General features: G+C 42.6%; 1 protein-coding gene across 3 annotated transcripts in view; it reads left to right on the forward strand.

Moving 5' to 3' along the window:
- The window catches only part of LOC124014129 (rho GTPase-activating protein 26-like), a 173781-nt gene that overhangs the window by 152182 nt on the left and 4302 nt on the right, over nucleotides 1-17297 (forward strand). For 2 of the 3 annotated variants that reach the window (XM_046328875.1, XM_046328866.1), the window contains exons 19-23: nucleotides 5-152; nucleotides 415-661; nucleotides 12945-12980; nucleotides 14271-14381; nucleotides 16615-16706. In XM_046328875.1, coding sequence (XP_046184831.1) covers nucleotides 5-152; nucleotides 415-661; nucleotides 12945-12980; nucleotides 14271-14381; nucleotides 16615-16706 — 634 coding nt within the window. The remainder of the gene's footprint in view (nucleotides 1-4; nucleotides 153-414; nucleotides 662-12944; nucleotides 12981-14270; nucleotides 14382-16614; nucleotides 16707-17297) is intronic. The other variant, XM_046328882.1, reaches the window with a different exon arrangement.

Below are 17297 nucleotides of genomic sequence, written 5' to 3' on the forward strand. Positions count from 1 at the left end.
GCAGATATTCAATGACATGCCAGTTCCGGGAGGTGGCCCGGCCAACCTACAGCTCAACCTGCAGCCGCGGAGGAGGAGCACGGAGAGCAAGGCCCCGTCCTGCAGCGAGAGACCCCTCACCCTCTTCCACACACCCACACACTCCCAGAAAGGTGGGCACAACAGTCTCTCTTCATCCCACACACCCTTCCTAATGTTCAGTGTCAGTCAGGACAGGAGACATTCAAGTTGCCTGAGATTTGTTCATCCTTCTTAATTTAAATGACTTTCTTCTCCTTTTTCAAATGTAAAAAAATGTATATATTGAGAGCATTTGACTCAGCGGCTGACACATTGATCACCAATATTAAATATCCTCCTCACCAACTCAAGTGGTTAGTGTAACATATACATCTTCTTAATGCTGTTATGTAGTGGAGGAGAGGAACAATGTGGTAGTGAACTCTACTCCAGAGCTCCAGCAGCCGCAGCCAGCCCAGGCCAAGGCTCCCCACAACAACCCTTCAGCCAACCCCTCCTCCTCCTCAGCAGCAGTCAACCATAACAGCTGTGGCAGCCACGGCCACAGCTGGACCCCACGCAACAGCCTGACCAGCACTGACAGGGACCAGGACAGGGGCCTGACTGCCAGGCAGAACTTACAGAGCCGCCCAAACTCACTGTGAGTACACATACATAAGCAAGCCTGCAAACGCGTTTGTACGCACGCATACTCTCTTTCTTCACCGTACTCTTTGTCTCTTTCTTTACCCTCCTCTCTTTCTTCACCCTCCTTTCTGTCTATTTCTTCAACCTCCTCTGTCTCTTTCTTCACCCTCCTCTGTCTCTTTCTTCACCTTCCTCTCTATTTCTTTCTTCACCCTCTTCTCTGTCTCTTTCTTCATCCTCCTTTCTGTCTCTTTCTTCACCCTCCTCTCTGTCTCTTTCTTCACCCTCCTCTCTGTCTGTTTCTTCACCCTCCTCTCTGTCTCTTTCTTCACCCTCCTCTCTTTCTTCCCACACTCTCTTTCTTCACCCTCCTCTGTCTATTTCTTCACCCCCCTCTCTGTCTATTTCTTCACCCTCCTCTCTGTTTCTTTCCTCCCCCTCCTCTCCGACTCTTTCTCTGCATTGACATAATACTCCCCCGAGTGTTGATAGAAGACATCTCTGATGGAAAATGATCTTACCTTGTGAAATCTCTTGAAGGTTGACAAAAGTAATTTAACTCACTGGGAGAAGTGAGATGTCTCTCCAAAACCACAAAAGATTGGCTATACTCAATTCTGTCTCTCTCATACTTCTTCTTTCGCGCTTGCTCTCCCACTGATTATGTCTCATCTTCAGAGCTCTGTTCTCATGTATTTTCTTTCCCTTAAGGTCATGTTTGGAGGTGTTGGCACTGAGGAGAATGGGTCCATTTGCAGTGTGATCCTCTCTCTCTCTCCCTGCTTCTCTCTCTCGCTCTTTCTTTCTATCACTCTCTCTCTCTGTCTCTCTATCTCTTTCTCCCTCTCTCCTTCCTCTCTCTCTCTGTCTCTCTTCCTCCCTCTCCTGTTCTCCCTCCGCTTCTCTCTCTCTGTCTCTCTCTTTCTCTCCCCCTCTCTCTCTCTCTCTCTCTCACTTCCTCCCTCTCTTTTTCTCATTCTCCCCCTCTCCCTCTCTGTCCCTCCCTCCCTCCCTTGCTCTCTCTCTATCCCTTTCTCTCTCTCTTTCTCCCACTCTCTCTCCCCCTTAACCCCCCACTCCCTCTCAGAACAGGAAGTGGACACAGCAGATTGAATAAGAAATTGATTTTGAGCCACAATCTGATGGCCGTTTGGAACACACTTAATTCCCCAAAATATCAAATGTAGGACAAGAGATGGAGAGAGAGACATCGTGTTGTCAGTATGTTTCTCCGCTGAGGCTAGCAGCTATCCTGAACAGGTTTCTGATAATGGGTCATAATGGATCGTAGTTTTAACGACAACATGGTGCATTCACAACATGGCGCATTCACAACATGGCGCATTCACAACATGGCACATTCATAACATGGCACCTTCATAACATGGCGCATTCACAACATGGCACATTCACAACATGGCACCTTCATAACATGGCGCATTCACAACATGGCGCATTCACAACATGGCGCATTCACAACATGGCGCATTGGGGCAGCAGGGTAACCTAGTGGTTAGAGCGTTGGACTAGTAACCGGAAGGTTGCAAGTTCAAACCCCCGAGCTGACAAGGTACAAATCTGTCGTTCTGCCCCTGAACAGGCAGTTAACCCACTGTTCCTAGGCTGTCATTGAAAATAAGAATTTGTTCTTATTAACTGACCTGCCTAGTTAAATAAAGGTCATTTAAAAAAATAAAATTCACAACATGGCGCATTCACAAAATAGTGCATCAGAGATATTGGAGAAAGGAGGAGATAGATCATCTCATTGGGCAATGAATGGAGAAACGAATACCCCCCCCCCACCAAGCAGACTGTTGGCCAATCACATTCACGTTGTCATGCTGTGTCACGCAGTTGCTAAGCTAATCATCACGCAATCCCTTCTCAAAGTCAGGGTACGAGTCGAGAAACATGCCTATTTTCCTCAAGTGTATGTAATGTCACGATTCCAAAGCTATACAATATTACAGAAAACAAGTTCATAATCTCACATCTCAGAAAATATTTGTAATGTTGTAATCCTTGTTAATGAAATTCATGCTGATGTTGGGTTTTTGAGCTTGCGCACAATTGGCTCGCATTCACTCCTTGTCCCACAATGAACTGTACGGCCCATTGACGACGTATGGGCAATATACACAATGGACGTTAATACAATTCCAATGGAGTTTCCCATCTCCTCAAAACAATCTGTGGGTGCATTCACAAAATGGTTTATTTGAGGATTCCATTGATCATATGGTGAGTCTGGATCCAAAGTGTCACTTAGTTTTAGTCAATTTAAATGGAGGAAATTACATTGTGAGCTAAATTATTAATTATCACTTCAGTAAATCATTTTAAAAGGGTTAATGACATTAGATTTGAGCATCTGTTGCCTCGATTAAAAAAATCCTAAATAACCAAACATTTGTCATTGCTGTTACTACTCCTACTGGTGACATAATGTTATCATAATGGAACATTCATTGATTTAGAATGGGAAAATGGACCCAAATACATTTCAATAAATACACATCTAGAAAAATAAGTACTCCAAAATGCCCAAATGCCCAAATGCCCCCCGCAAACGACCCTTTTAGGAGTTTTCTTTTAATCAAACCTTCACAAGCAATTTGATTGTTTGACAACAACCAGTTATTTAGCTTAACAAAAATAGGTTAAAAGCAAGATTTCCTCTCAGAAAGCAAATACAGTGGCTTGGTAAATCAAGAGTTCATCCACTCAGTACTGGCATGCAGCGAAAGGCCATGAAACAGCTGACTAAATCATCAATGGGTTTATCAAGGAACAACTATGTTTCATTAGTTGAAGGTCAGATTTGAACAGTGTTGCGGCTTTTTTACAGCAGAAAACTGACTCATATTACAAGTGTTTCTTTAACTCCCTGTGCTGATTATCTGAAAGGTGTTGTGGAGCGAGAGAGAGCAGAACTCTCAGGGGGAAGCAGGGGAGACCTTCTGCTCTCACATAACAACTGGAACCTTGTTCAACTGGTTCATTGCTAGCCTGTACATAGACTTGGTTTCATTCAATGCTAGCCTGTACAGAGACTTGGTTTCATTCATTGCTAGCCTGTACATAGACTTGGTTTCATTCAATGCTAGCCTGTACATAGACTTGGTTTCATTCAATGCTAGCCTGTACATAGACTTGGTTTCATTCAATGCTAGCCTGTACAGAGACTTGGTTTCATTCAATGCTAGCCTGTACAGAGACTTGGTTTCATTCAATGCTAGCCTGTATAGAGACTTGGTTTCATTCAATGCTAGCCTGTACATAGACTTGGTTTCATTCATTGCTAGCCTGTACATAGACTTGGTTTCATTCATTGCTAGCCTGTACAGAGACTTGGTTTCATTCAATGCTAGCCTGTACAGAGACTTGGTTTCATTCATTGCTAGCCTGTATAGAGACTTGGTTTCATTCAATGCTAGCCTGTACAGAGACTTGGTTTCATTCATTGCTAGCCTGTACAGTGACTTGGTTTCATTCAATGCTAGCCTGTACAGAGACTTGGTTTCATTCATTGCTAGCCTGTACAGAGACTTGGTTTCATTCAATGCTAGCCTGTACAGAGACTTGGTTTCATTCATTGCTAGCCTGTACAGAGACTTGGTTTCATTCAATGCTAGCCTGTACAGAGACTTGGTTTCATTCAATGCTAGCCTGTACATAGACTTGGTTTCATTCAATGCTAGCCTGTACAGAGACTTGGGGTCATTCATTGCTAGCCTGTACAGAGACTTGGTTTCAGTCATTGCTAGCCTGTACAGAGACTTGGTTTCATTCATTGCTAGCCTGTACAGAGACCTGGTTTCATTCATTGCTAGCCTGTACATAGACTTGGTTTCATTCAATGCTAGCCTGTACATACAGTGACTTGGTTTCATTCAATGCTAGCCTGTACAGAGACTTGGTTTCATTCATTGCTAGCCTGTACAGAGACTTGGTTTCATTCATTGCTAGCCTGTACATAGACTTGGTTTCATTCATTGCTAGCCTGTACATAGACTTGGTTTCATTCATTGCTAGCCTGTACATAGACTTGGTTTCATTCAATGCTAGCCTGTACAGAGACTTGGTTTCACTCAATGCTAGCCTGTACAGAGACTTGGTTTCATTTATTGCTAGCCTGTACAGAGACTTGGTTTCATTCAATGCTAGCCTGTACAGAGACTTGGGGTCATTCATTGCTAGCCTGTACAGAGACTTGGTTTCATTCATTGCTAGCCTGTACAGAGACTTGGTTTCATTCATTGCTAGCCTGTACATAGACTTGGTTTCATTCATTGCTAGCCTGTACATAGACTTGGTTTCATTCATTGCTAGCCTGTACAGAGACTTGGTTTCATTCAATGCTAGCCTGTACAGAGACTTGGTTTCATTCATTGCTAGCCTGTATAGAGACTTGGTTTCATTCAATGCTAGCCTGTACAGAGACTTGGTTTCATTCATTGCTAGCCTGTACATAGACTTGGTTTCATTCATTGCTAGCCTGTACATAGACTTGGTTTCATTCAATGCTAGCCTGTACAGAGACTTGGTTTCATTCATTGCTAGCCTGTACATAGACTTGGTTTCATTCATTGCTAGCCTGTACATAGACTTGGTTTCATTCAATGCTAGCCTGTACAGAGACTTGGTTTCATTCATTGCTAGCCTGTACAGAGACTTGGTTTCATTCATTGCTAGCCTGTACATAGACTTGGTTTCATTCAATGCTAGCCTGTACATAGACTTGGTTTCATTCAATGCTAGCCTGTACAGAGACTTGGTTTCATTCAATGCTAGCCTGTACAGAGACTTGGTTTCATTCAATGCTAGCCTGTACAGAGACTTGGTTTCATTCAATGCTAGCCTGTACAGAGACTTTGTTTCATTCAATGCTAGCCTGTACAGAGACTTGGTTTCATTCAATGCTAGCCTGTACATAGACTTGGTTTCATTCAATGCTAGCCTGTACAGAGACTTTGTTTCATTCAATGCTAGCCTGTACAGAGACTTGGTTTCATTCAATGCTAGCCTGTACATAGACTTGGTTTCATTCAATGCTAGCCTGTACAGAGACTTGGTTTCATTCAATGCTAGCCTGTACAGAGACTTGGTTTCATTCAATGCTAGCCTGTACATAGACTTGGTTTCATTCAATGCTAGCCAGTACAGAGACTTGGTTTCATTCAATGCTAGCCTGTACAGAGACTTGGTTTCATTCAATGCTAGCCTGTACAGAGACTTGGTTTCATTCAATGCTAGCCTGTACAGAGACTTGGTTTCATTCAATGCTAGCCTGTACATAGACTTGGTTTCATTCAATGCTAGCCTGTACAGAGACTTGGTTTCATTCAATGCTAGCCTGTACATAGACTTGGTTTCATTCAATGCTAGCCTGTACAGAGACTTGGTTTCATTCAATTCTAGCCTGTACATAGACTTGGTTTCATTCAATGCTAGCCTGTACATAGACTTGGTTTCATTCAATGCTAGCCTGTACAGAGACTTGGTTTCATTCAATGCTAGCCTGTACAGAGACTTGGTTTCATTCAATGCTAGCCTGTACATAGACTTGGTTTCATTCAATGCTAGCCTGTACAGAGACTTGGTTTCATTCAATGCTAGCCTGTACAGAGACTTGGTTTCATTTATTGCTAGCCTGTACAGAGACTTGGTTTCATTCAATGCTAGCCTGTACAGAGACTTGGGGTCATTCATTGCTAGCCTGTACAGAGACTTGGTTTCATTCATTGCTAGCCTGTACAGAGACTTGGTTTCATTCATTGCTAGCCTGTACATAGACTTGGTTTCATTCATTGCTAGCCTGTACATAGACTTGGTTTCATTCAATGCTAGCCTGTACAGAGACTTGGTTTCATTCAATGCTAGCCTGTACAGAGACTTGGTTTCATTCATTGCTAGCCTGTACAGAGACTTGGTTTCATTCAATGCTAGCCTGTACAGAGACTTGGTTTCATTCATTGCTAGCCTGTACAGAGACTTGGTTTCATTCAATGCTAGCCTGTACAGACTTGGTTTCATTCAATGCTAGCCTGTACAGAGACTTGGTTTCATTCAATGCTAGCCTGTACATAGACTTGGTTTCATTCAATTGCTAGCCTGTACATAGACTTGGTTTCATTCAATGCTAGCCTGTACAGAGACTTGGTTTCATTCAATGCTAGCCTGTACAGAGACTTGGTTTCATTCAATGCTAGCCTGTACAGAGACTTGGTTTCATTCAATGCTAGCCTGTACAGAGACTTGGTTTCATTCAATGCTAGCCTGTACAGAGACTTGGTTTCATTCAATGCTAGCCTGTACATAGACTTGGTTTCATTCAATGCTAGCCTGTACAGAGACTTGGTTTCATTCAATGCTAGCCTGTACAGAGACTTGGTTTCATTCAATGCTAGCCTGTACATAGACTTGGTTTCATTCAATGCTAGCCTGTACAGAGACTTGGTTTCATTCAATGCTAGCCTGTACAGAGACTTGGTTTCATTCAATGCTAGCCTGTACAGAGACTTGGTTTCATTCAATGCTAGCCTGTACAGAGACTTGGTTTCATTCAATGCTAGCCTGTACATAGACTTGGTTTCATTCAATGCTAGCCTGTACAGAGACTTGGTTTCATTCAATGCTAGCCTGTACAGAGACTTGGTTTCATTCAATGCTAGCCTGTACATAGACTTGGTTTCATTCAATGCTAGCCTGTACAGAGACTTGGTTTCATTCAATGCTAGCCTGTACAGAGACTTGGTTTCATTCAATGCTAGCCTGTACAGAGACTTGGTTTCATTCAATGCTAGCCTGTACAGAGACTTGGTTTCATTCAATGCTAGCCTGTACATAGACTTGGTTTCATTCAATGCTAGCCTGTACAGAGACTTGGTTTCATTCAATGCTAGCCTGTACAGAGACTTGGTTTCATTCAATGCTAGCCTGTACATAGACTTGGTTTCATTCAATGCTAGCCTGTACAGAGACTTGGTTTCATTCAATGCTAGCCTGTACAGAGACTTGGTTTCATTCAATGCTAGCCTGTACAGAGACTTGGTTTCATTCAATGCTAGCCTGTACATAGACTTGGTTTCCTTCAATGCTAGCCTGTACAGAGACTTGGTTTCATTCAGACTTGTTTCTTCAATGCCTGTACAGAGACTTGGTTTCATTCAATGCTAGCCTGTACAGAGACTTGGTTTCATTCAATGCTAGCCTGTACAGAGACTTGGTTTCATTCAATGCTAGCCTGTACATAGACTTGGTTTCATTCAATGCTAGCCTGTACAGAGACTTGGTTTCATTCAATGCTAGCCTGTACAGAGACTTGGTTTCATTCAATGCTAGCCTGTACAGAGACTTGGTTTCATTCAATGCTAGCCTGTACATGAGACTTGGTTTCATTCAATGCTAGCCTGTACAGAGACTTGGTTTCATTCAATGCTAGCCTGTACAGAGACTTGGTTTCATTCAATGCTAGCCTGTACAGAGACTTGGTTTCATTCAATGCTAGCCTGTACAGAGACTTGGTTTCATTCAATGCTAGCCTGTACAGAGACTTGGTTTCATTCAATGCTAGCCTGTACAGAGACTTGGTTTCATTCAATGCTAGCCTGTACAGAGACTTGGTTTCATTCAATGCTAGCCTGTACATACAGTGACTTGGTTTCATTCAATGCTAGCCTGTACAGAGACTTGGTTTCATTCAATGCTAGCCTGTACAGAGACTTGGTTTCATTCAATGCTAGCCTGTACAGAGACTTGGTTTCATTCAATGCTAGCCTGTACAGAGACTTGGTTTCATTCAATGCTAGCCTGTACAGAGACTTGGTTTCATTCAATGCTAGCCTGTACATAGACTTGGTTTCATTCAATGCTAGCCTGTACAGAGACTTGGTTTCATTCAATGCTAGCCTGTACATAGACTTGGTTTCATTCAATGCTAGCCTGTACAGAGACTTGGTTTCATTCAATGCTAGCCTGTACAGAGACTTGGTTTCATTCAATGCTAGCCTGTACAGAGACTTGGTTTCATTCATTGCTAGCCTGTACAGAGACTTGGTTTCATTCAATGTTTCATTCTTGGTTTCATTCAATGCTAGCCTGTACAGAGACTTGGTTTCATTCAATGCTAGCCTGTACATAGACTTGGTTTCATTCATTGCTAGCCTGTACAGAGACTTGGTTTCATTCATTGCTAGCCTGTACAGAGACTTGGTTTTCATTCAGACTTGCTAGCCTGCCTGTACATAGACTTGGTTTCATTCAATGCTAGCCTGTACATAGACTTGGTTTCATTCAATGCTAGCCTGTACAGAGACTTGGTTTCATTCAATGCTAGCCTGTACAGAGACTTGGTTTCATTCATTGCTAGCCTGTACATACAGTGACTTGGTTTCATTCAATGCTAGCCTGTACAGAGACTTGGTTTCATTCAATGCTAGCCTGTACAGAGACTTGGTTTCATTCATTGCTAGCCTGTACATACAGTGACTTGGTTTCATTATTATTATTATTATTATTATTATTCATTGCTAGCCTGTACATACAGTGACTTGGTTTCATTCAATGCTAGCCTGTACAGAGACTTGGTTTCATTCAATGCTAGCCTGTACAGAGACTTGGTTTCATTCAATGCTAGCCTGTACAGAGACTTGGTTTCATTCATTGCTAGCCTGTACAGTGACTTGGTTTCATTACATTTTTTTATTAGGCACAATATTCTTGTTTACAATGACAGATTTTTAACTTGTCAGCTTGGGGATTTAATCTAGCAACCTTTCAGTTAATGGCCCAACGCTCTAACCACTAGGCTACTTGCCACACCAATGCTCGCCTACTGGTGCAGAGAGCAGAGGGTTCGGTAAATCGTAATATTTATTCTCCGGCACAAAACGGTCACGCCAAAATACAGGGCGCATAAAACAGACCAGCCCAAACACAGGACCAAACAGTTCAGAGAAAACAAACATAAAACAGACCAGCCCAAACACAGGACCAAACAGACCAGCCCAAACACAGGACCAAAACAGACCAGCCCAAACACACAGAAACCCCACCTCTTTAAGGAATACCTAGGATAGGATAAAGTAAACCCCCCCCTTAAAATATTTAGATGCACTATTGTAAACAAATTTATTTAAAGCCCTTCGTACATCAGCTGAAACAGCCTAAAACCCCAAACAGCCCCAGACACACCTTAAAGTGGTTGTTCCACTGGATGTCATAAGGTGAATGCACCAATTTGTAAGTCGCTCTGGATAAGAGCGTCTGCTAAATGACTTAAATGTAATGTAATGTAAGAAAACAAACACGCAAACACATCCACAACCAACAGAGTAACAATCCCGCACAAACCTAGGCGGACCTAACAGGCTTAAATAGACATAAATGAATAAACGAAACAGGGAACAGCTGCAACCAATAAGACAAAACGAAAAGGAAAAAGGGATCGGTGGCGGCTAGTAGACCGGCGAGGACGACCGCCGATCGCCGCCCGTACAGGCAGGGGAGCCACCTTCGGCAGGAGTCGTGACACACCTTTACACTGAGTGAACAAAACATTGGCAACACCTGCTCTTTCCATGGGATAGACTGACCAGGTGAATCCAGGTGAAAGCTATGATCCCTTCTTGATGTAATTAGTTAACAAATCCACTTCAATCAGTGTAGATGAAGGGGAGGACAGGTCAAATAAGGATTATTAAGCCTTGAGACAATCGAGACATTGATTGTGTATGTGTGTCATTCAGAGAGTGAATGGGCAAGACAGGGTATGATTGTAGGTGCTTGGCGCACTGGTTTGTGACAAGCAACACTGCTTGGTTTATCACACAGTTTCCTGTGTGTATCAAGAATAGTCCACCACCCAAAGGACATCCAGCCAACTTGACACAACTGTCAGAAGCATTATAGTCAACATGGGCCAGCATCCATGTGTAATGCCTTTGACACCTTGTAGAGTCCATGCCCCAACTAATTGAGTCTGCGCTGAGGGCAAAAGGGGTGGGGTGCAACTCAATATTAGGAAGGTGTTCTTAATGTTTTGTACAATCAGTGTATGTCTGATAAGCTGTATCACAGCTCATAATAGTAACTCTGGTACCACTTACAAGTTCTAGGAAGACCTTGACCCCTGACCTCAGTGGAAACATCATTAAAGAGACATAATTTCACGCCATCCAAAACCACCTCTGAGAGTAATATGACTTTTAATAATGCACCTTGAGTTTCGTTTCGGTCTTGTCTGTCTTTGTAGTTTTATCAGTTGTTGAAATTATGATTTAACACAAAACCCTTCAAAGTTCCATCTGTTGGTTTTGGTTAAGCCGGAACTTACAGGTCCTTTGCTTGGCCTCAGCAATAACCCCATGGCAGGGTCAGTCTTTTCCTCTGGGGATCTCAGCTGTTATTGTTTCTTCCTATTCTGTTTTATTAGAAGGGGTGGTGTAGCACAGGGCTGAATTACAACTGAGAAAAACACACAAGACTAGAATCCCTGGTGACTCAGACCTTAAAAATGTTATTGAAAACGTGTCATCAAAATATTTCCATTTCTCCTAGCCAGCCAGTTGTACAAAGAGGCATCACTCACCAGGGCCAGTCGAAGCAAGTTCTGCCGCGACTACAGTCTCTCGAGGAGCTAACGCTCTCTCCATCCCTCTCTTTATCTCTCTCTGTCTCTCTCTCCTCTCTCTCAGTAGAGCTATCTCTCTCTCTCTCTCTGTCTCTCTCTCCTCTCTCTCAGTAGAGCTGTCTCTCTCTCTCTCTGTCTCTCTCTCTCCTCTCTCTCTCAGTAGAGCTGTCTCTCTCTGTCTCTCTCTCTCTCTCTCTGTCTCTCTCTCTCTCTCTCTCTCTCTCTCAGTAGAGCTGTCTCTCTCTCTCTCTCTCTCTCTCTCTCTCTCTCAGTAGAGCTGTCTCTCTCTGTCTCTCTCTCTCTCTCTCAGTAGAGCTGTCTCTTTCTGTCTCTCTCTCTCTCTCTCTCAGTAGAGCTGTCTCTTTCTGTCTCTCTTTCTCTCTCTCTCTCTGTCTCTCTCAAGAATGGTAAATAGAAGAAAGTAGCCTTGGACTGGTTAATCCACGTCTGGGGACTGGCAGAACTGTAGAATTTATTGTCTCAGGTCAGGATTCTAGAACCTTGGTTAGTGAAGGGAGCAGGTCATAAAAACAAGACATGGACAGCAATATGTCCAGTTATGGATTAGTGACGGATCTGTAGCCAATTGTTCTAATGAGAGAGGTACTAAATTCAGCTGACCCTTTGCAGACAAGAACACAAACCAGATGGAATTAGAATTCTCAGACACATGAAGTATTTCCAAAGGTTGAGAAACGCACCAATAATATGCTGAGAGCCATTCAGACATCATAAACAGACAGATGACAGAGTAATACAGTTATTACAGGCTTTGGGAGTACAAATATAAGTTACTCATAATGCTGCTAAAGGTGACTTTCCTTCTTACAAAGTGGAATTCTTGGAGACGTAGTGGAAAACACTACAGATGTAGGATCTTAATTTGATTACGCTGTTGCAGGAGAACTGTGTTGACATTTCACTTGCCCTGCCTGTGTTCTCTCCATTAATGCAACAAGGCCCCCTGCCCTGACCAGTAATATCCTGCGTTACATTTGGCCTACAGGCTGTTTTGTAACCTAGGGGGGTAGCAGACTAGGCGTAATACGGTAATCTTTATTTAGTCTGGCAGTGTTGATACCCCATCTGATAAAGCTCTCTGGGCCTGGTGCACTGTAATTGAATGATGTTGTCAAGATTGATGGACGATGTGAAAAAAACATGGGATCAGTTTCATTAAGCCAGCTCAGGCGAAGCGTGCCGCTCTGGGAGGAGGAGCAGAGATTTGCTGCTAGGCAGGGGAATGGCAGAGATATATGCCGCTGTGTTGAAAGAACAAGATGCATTTGCTTTGAATTAAAAATGGTAGACAAACAAAGGTAGATGTGTATCTGATGTAGATTATAAGATTGGTTTGAAACCTTAAAAAAACAACCAAATATTTATCTGAACACCTTGGGGTATTTCCTGTGTGGCAGATTGGGTCAGTCAGTTTGTGGGAGGTTGTTACAACAGGCAGAGCTTGCTATGTGGAAAGTATTATTCATGGATTACACTGTTGTCACTAATGGCTGTTTCTAAAAGTAACTGCACATAGCGGCACAGTGACCCTATGCATGATTAAATATACTGTAGGCATCAGCATGCCTCATTAATAACCTCTTCACTACAGTGTAATGTGAAGCAGCATGACTAACTCACTCCTCCATTGTGATTCCAGGCTGAACCCAAAGAGCCGCACCAGTATCCCAACGAGGTATGGACGTCTTCTTCACACCCTTTCGCCACTAACCAATGACACGAATCTATCACAAATAACAAGATAGTTCAGTCAAGATGTGTCCGTGCCATCACAATAACAAATCACCTAGCGTTCTTACCAGTTCCAACTCAATACGTACTGAGCTATAATTAAAATGCACCCTGATCTTTGTTCACAATCAGATATATTATATCACAGATGTCATCAAACTATGACAACTCTAGTCTAATGGGAATTACCATTGTTTACTTGCATCTGAAACAAAGAACAACCAAGTTCCAGCTGATGCTTAGTTCCAGCTGATGCTCAGTTCCAGCTGATGCTCAGTTCCAGTTGATGCTTAGTTCTAGTTGATGCTTAGTTCCAGCTGATGCTCAGTTCCAGCTGATGATTAGTTCTAGTTGATGCTTAGTTCTAGTTGATGCTTAGTTCCAGCTGATGCTTAGTTCCAGCTGATGCTCAGTTCCAGCTGATGCTTAGTTCTAGTTGATGCTTAGTTCTAGTTGATGCTTAGTTCCAGCTGATGCTTAGTTCTAGCTGATGTTTAGTTCCAGCTGATGCTTAGTTCCAGCTGATGCTTAGTTCCAGCTGATGCTTAGTTCCAGTTGATGCTTAGTTCTAGTTGATGCTTAGTCCCAGCTGATGCTTAGTCCCAGCGTATGCTTAGTTCCAGCGTATGCTTAGTTCCAGCTGATGCTTAGTTCTAGTTGATGCTTAGTTCCAGCTGATGCTTAGTTCCAGCTGATGCTTAGTTCCAGCTGATGCTTAGTTCCAGCTGATGCTTAGTTCCAGCTGATGCTTAGTTCCAGTTGATGCTTAGTTCTAGTTGATGCTTAGTTCTAGTTGATGCTTAGTCCCAGCTGATGCTTAGTTCCAGCTGATGCTTAGTTCCAGCTGATGCTTAGTTCCAGCTGATGCTTAGTTCCAGCTGATGCTTAGTTTTAACTGATGCTTAGTTCCAGCTGATGCTTAGTTCCAGCTGATGCTTAGTTTTAGCTGATGCTTAGTTCCAGTTGATGCTTAGTTCCAGCTGATGCTTAGTTCCAGCTGATGCTTAGTTTTAACTGATGCTTAGTTCCAGTTGATGCTTAGTTCCAGCTGATGCTTAGTTCCAGCTGATGCTTAGTTTTAGCTGATGCTTAGTTCCAGCTAATGCTTAGTTCCAGCTGATGCATGTATGCAGCCTGTACGGGTTGTCTCACTAGATACTGGATATAGTATAACCACTCCATGTAGTCGCTGACAGTCTAGTCACAGTGGATGTTGTGTATGTGTGTCTCTCAGCCCAGCCTCACCCAGCCCCACCTCACCACGTTCCCCCTCCTGGCCGATGTTCTCCGCACCCTCCAGCCCCCAGCCAGCCTCCTCCACCTCCAGTGACTCCTCCCCCATCAGGTCTGTCACCACCTCCTCCCAACACGCCATCTTCGGTTGCACCTTCTACTCACGATGCCAATTCTGGACCTTAGCTCCGCCTCACTGCTGCACCCCCTCTGCCCCACCCCCACAAACGTGTATGATCACTGACAGATAGTTCCTGATCACCCTGAGAGGCTTACCCTGTTCACACTATCACGCCAATTTGAATTGCACTATACTAGCTCAGGTTAATTTATTCCTTCCCAGAAACAACGGCAGACGTGTAACCAGGCCAGCCAGTACAGCTCAGCTCAGCTTGGCTCAGTTGTGTGAAGAGTTATAGTAAGGTGTAAGGTGGATCACGGGCTCATCTTTGGTTGATTCAGGATACAGCCAGTCTATCAGATTTCCAAAAATGGTTATGCATGTAGGCAGGTAATTCAGATAAACTCCATAATATAAATACCATGAGTCAGGTCTAGACAGATATACTCCAGATTATAAATACCATGAGTCAGGTCTAGACAGATATACTCCAGATTATAAATACCTTGAGTCAGGTCTAGACAGATATAATCCAGATTATAAATACCATGAGTCAGGTCTAGACAGATATACTCCAGATTATAAATACCTTGAGTCAGGTCTAGACAGATATACTCCAGATTATAAATACCTTGAGTCAGGTCTAGACAGATATACTCCAGATTATAAATACCTTGAGTCAGGTCTAGACAGATATACTCCAGATTATAAATACCTTGAGTCAGGTCTAGACAGATATACTCCAGATTATAAATACCTTGAGTCAGGTCTAGACAGATATACTCCAGATTATAAATACCTTGAGTCAGGTCTAGACAGATATACTCCAGATTATAAATACCTTGAGTCAGGTCTAGACAGATATACTCAAAGTTTTAAATACCTTGAGTCAGGTCTAGACAGATATACTCAAAGTTTTAAATACCTTGAGTCAGGTCTAGACAGATATACTCCAGATTATAAATACCTGAGTCAGGTTGAGTCAGGTCTAGACAGATATACTGGGCCAGATTATAAATACCTTGAGTCAGGTCTAGACAGATATACTCCAGATTATAAATACCTTGAGTCAGGTCTAGACAGATATACTCCAGATTATAAATACCTTGAGTCAGGTCTAGACAGATATACTCCAGATTATAAATACCTTGAGTCAGGTCTAGACAGATATACTCCAGATTATAAATACCTTGAGTCAGGTCTAGACAGATATACTCCAGATTATAAATACCTTGAGTCAGGTCTAGACAGATATACTCCAGATTATAAATACCTTGAGTCAGGTCTAGACAGATATACTCCAGATTATAAATACCTTGAGTCAGGTCTAGACAGATATACTCCAGATTATAAATACCTTGAGTCAGGTCTAGACAGATATACTCCAGATTATAAATTCTTGAGTCAGGTCTGAAACAGATATACTCAAAGTTTTAAATACCTTGAGTCAGGTCTAGATACCGTGCAGAGGGTGGGACATGTGCATTTGTATACTCAACAGATATACTCAAAGTTTTAAATACCTTGAGTCAGGTCTAGACAGATATACTCAAAGTTTTAAATACCTTGAGTCAGGTCTAGACAGATATACTCCAGATTATAAATACCTTGAGTCAGGTCTAGACAGATATACTCCAGATTATAAATACCTTGAGTCAGGTTTAGACAGGTTCAGAATAACCATGGGCCTTTTTTGGGGAGCTGTGTAAATATCTGTCGGATATATAGCATATTCGTTGCTGCTTTTTGCTTTACAAGGACACACTTCTTGTAAAGCAAGATGGCTGCCTTTGGTGGCAGGTAGCCTAGTGGTTAGAGTGTTGGGCCAGTGACTGAAAGGTTGCTAGATCAAATCCTTGAGCTGACAAGGTAAAAATCTGTTGTTCTGCCCCTGAACAAGGCAGTTAACCCACTGTTCTGAGGCTGTCATTGTAAATAAGAATTTGTTGTTAACTGACTTGCCTAGTTAAATAAAGGATAAAAAAATAAAAACTTCCTTGTCAAACTGTATAAATGTATTTATACAGTTGATGACTATCAGGGAAAAGTGAATTATAGGCACACAGAGACATTCCATATGGGAGCGACGATGTTATAAGACACTCTGGTACAGTTGGAGCTTCACCTGTCGTTGCTCCCGACAGTTAGAGTGGTGGGACACTCAAAGTGCCCAATGTGGTATCCGAGTGAGTTGAATTATAACATGTTCCCTCACCCTCTGTAGCGTCCCAGGCAGGCAGGCTCGGGCCCTCTACGCCTGCAAAGCCGAGCACCACTCTGAGCTTTCATTCATCGCAGGGACCACCTTTGAAAATGGTGAGTATGGACCACTGTGACTCTTAAATAACCGTGTCCCAATCCCAAATGGACCCCTAAACCCTACGCCATGTGCATTTGTGAATATCTGAACGGATTTGGTTGGTATAAACAATATGCTGAGACTTCCAGCTCGCCCATCAGAGAGCAAGGTGGAGCTACTACCAGATTGGTTGCAGCTGTCAAATCCTCTCAGATACCGTGCAGATGGTGGGAAAATGTGGGATGGTAGACCTCTTATTATTATAACACAATACAGTGCATTCAGAAAGCATTCAGACCTCTTGACTTTTTCCACATTTTGTTACGTTACAGCCTTATTCTTAAAATAATTACATCGTTTTTTCCCCTCATCAATCTACACACAATATCCCATAATGACAAAGCAAAACTGTTTCATTTGTATTTTTTGTTAATTTATTCAAAATAAAACATTGAAATATCACATTTACATACTGTAAGTATTCAGACCCTTTATCAGTACTTTGTTGAAACATATTTGGCAGCAATTACAGCCTTGAGTCTTCTTGAGTATGACGCTACAAGCTTGGCACATCTGTATTTGGGGAGTTTCTCCCGTTCTTCTCTGTA

Source organism: Oncorhynchus gorbuscha, linkage group LG02, assembly GCF_021184085.1.
Source record: "Oncorhynchus gorbuscha isolate QuinsamMale2020 ecotype Even-year linkage group LG02, OgorEven_v1.0, whole genome shotgun sequence".
Classification (NCBI taxonomy): domain Eukaryota; kingdom Metazoa; phylum Chordata; class Actinopteri; order Salmoniformes; family Salmonidae; genus Oncorhynchus; species Oncorhynchus gorbuscha.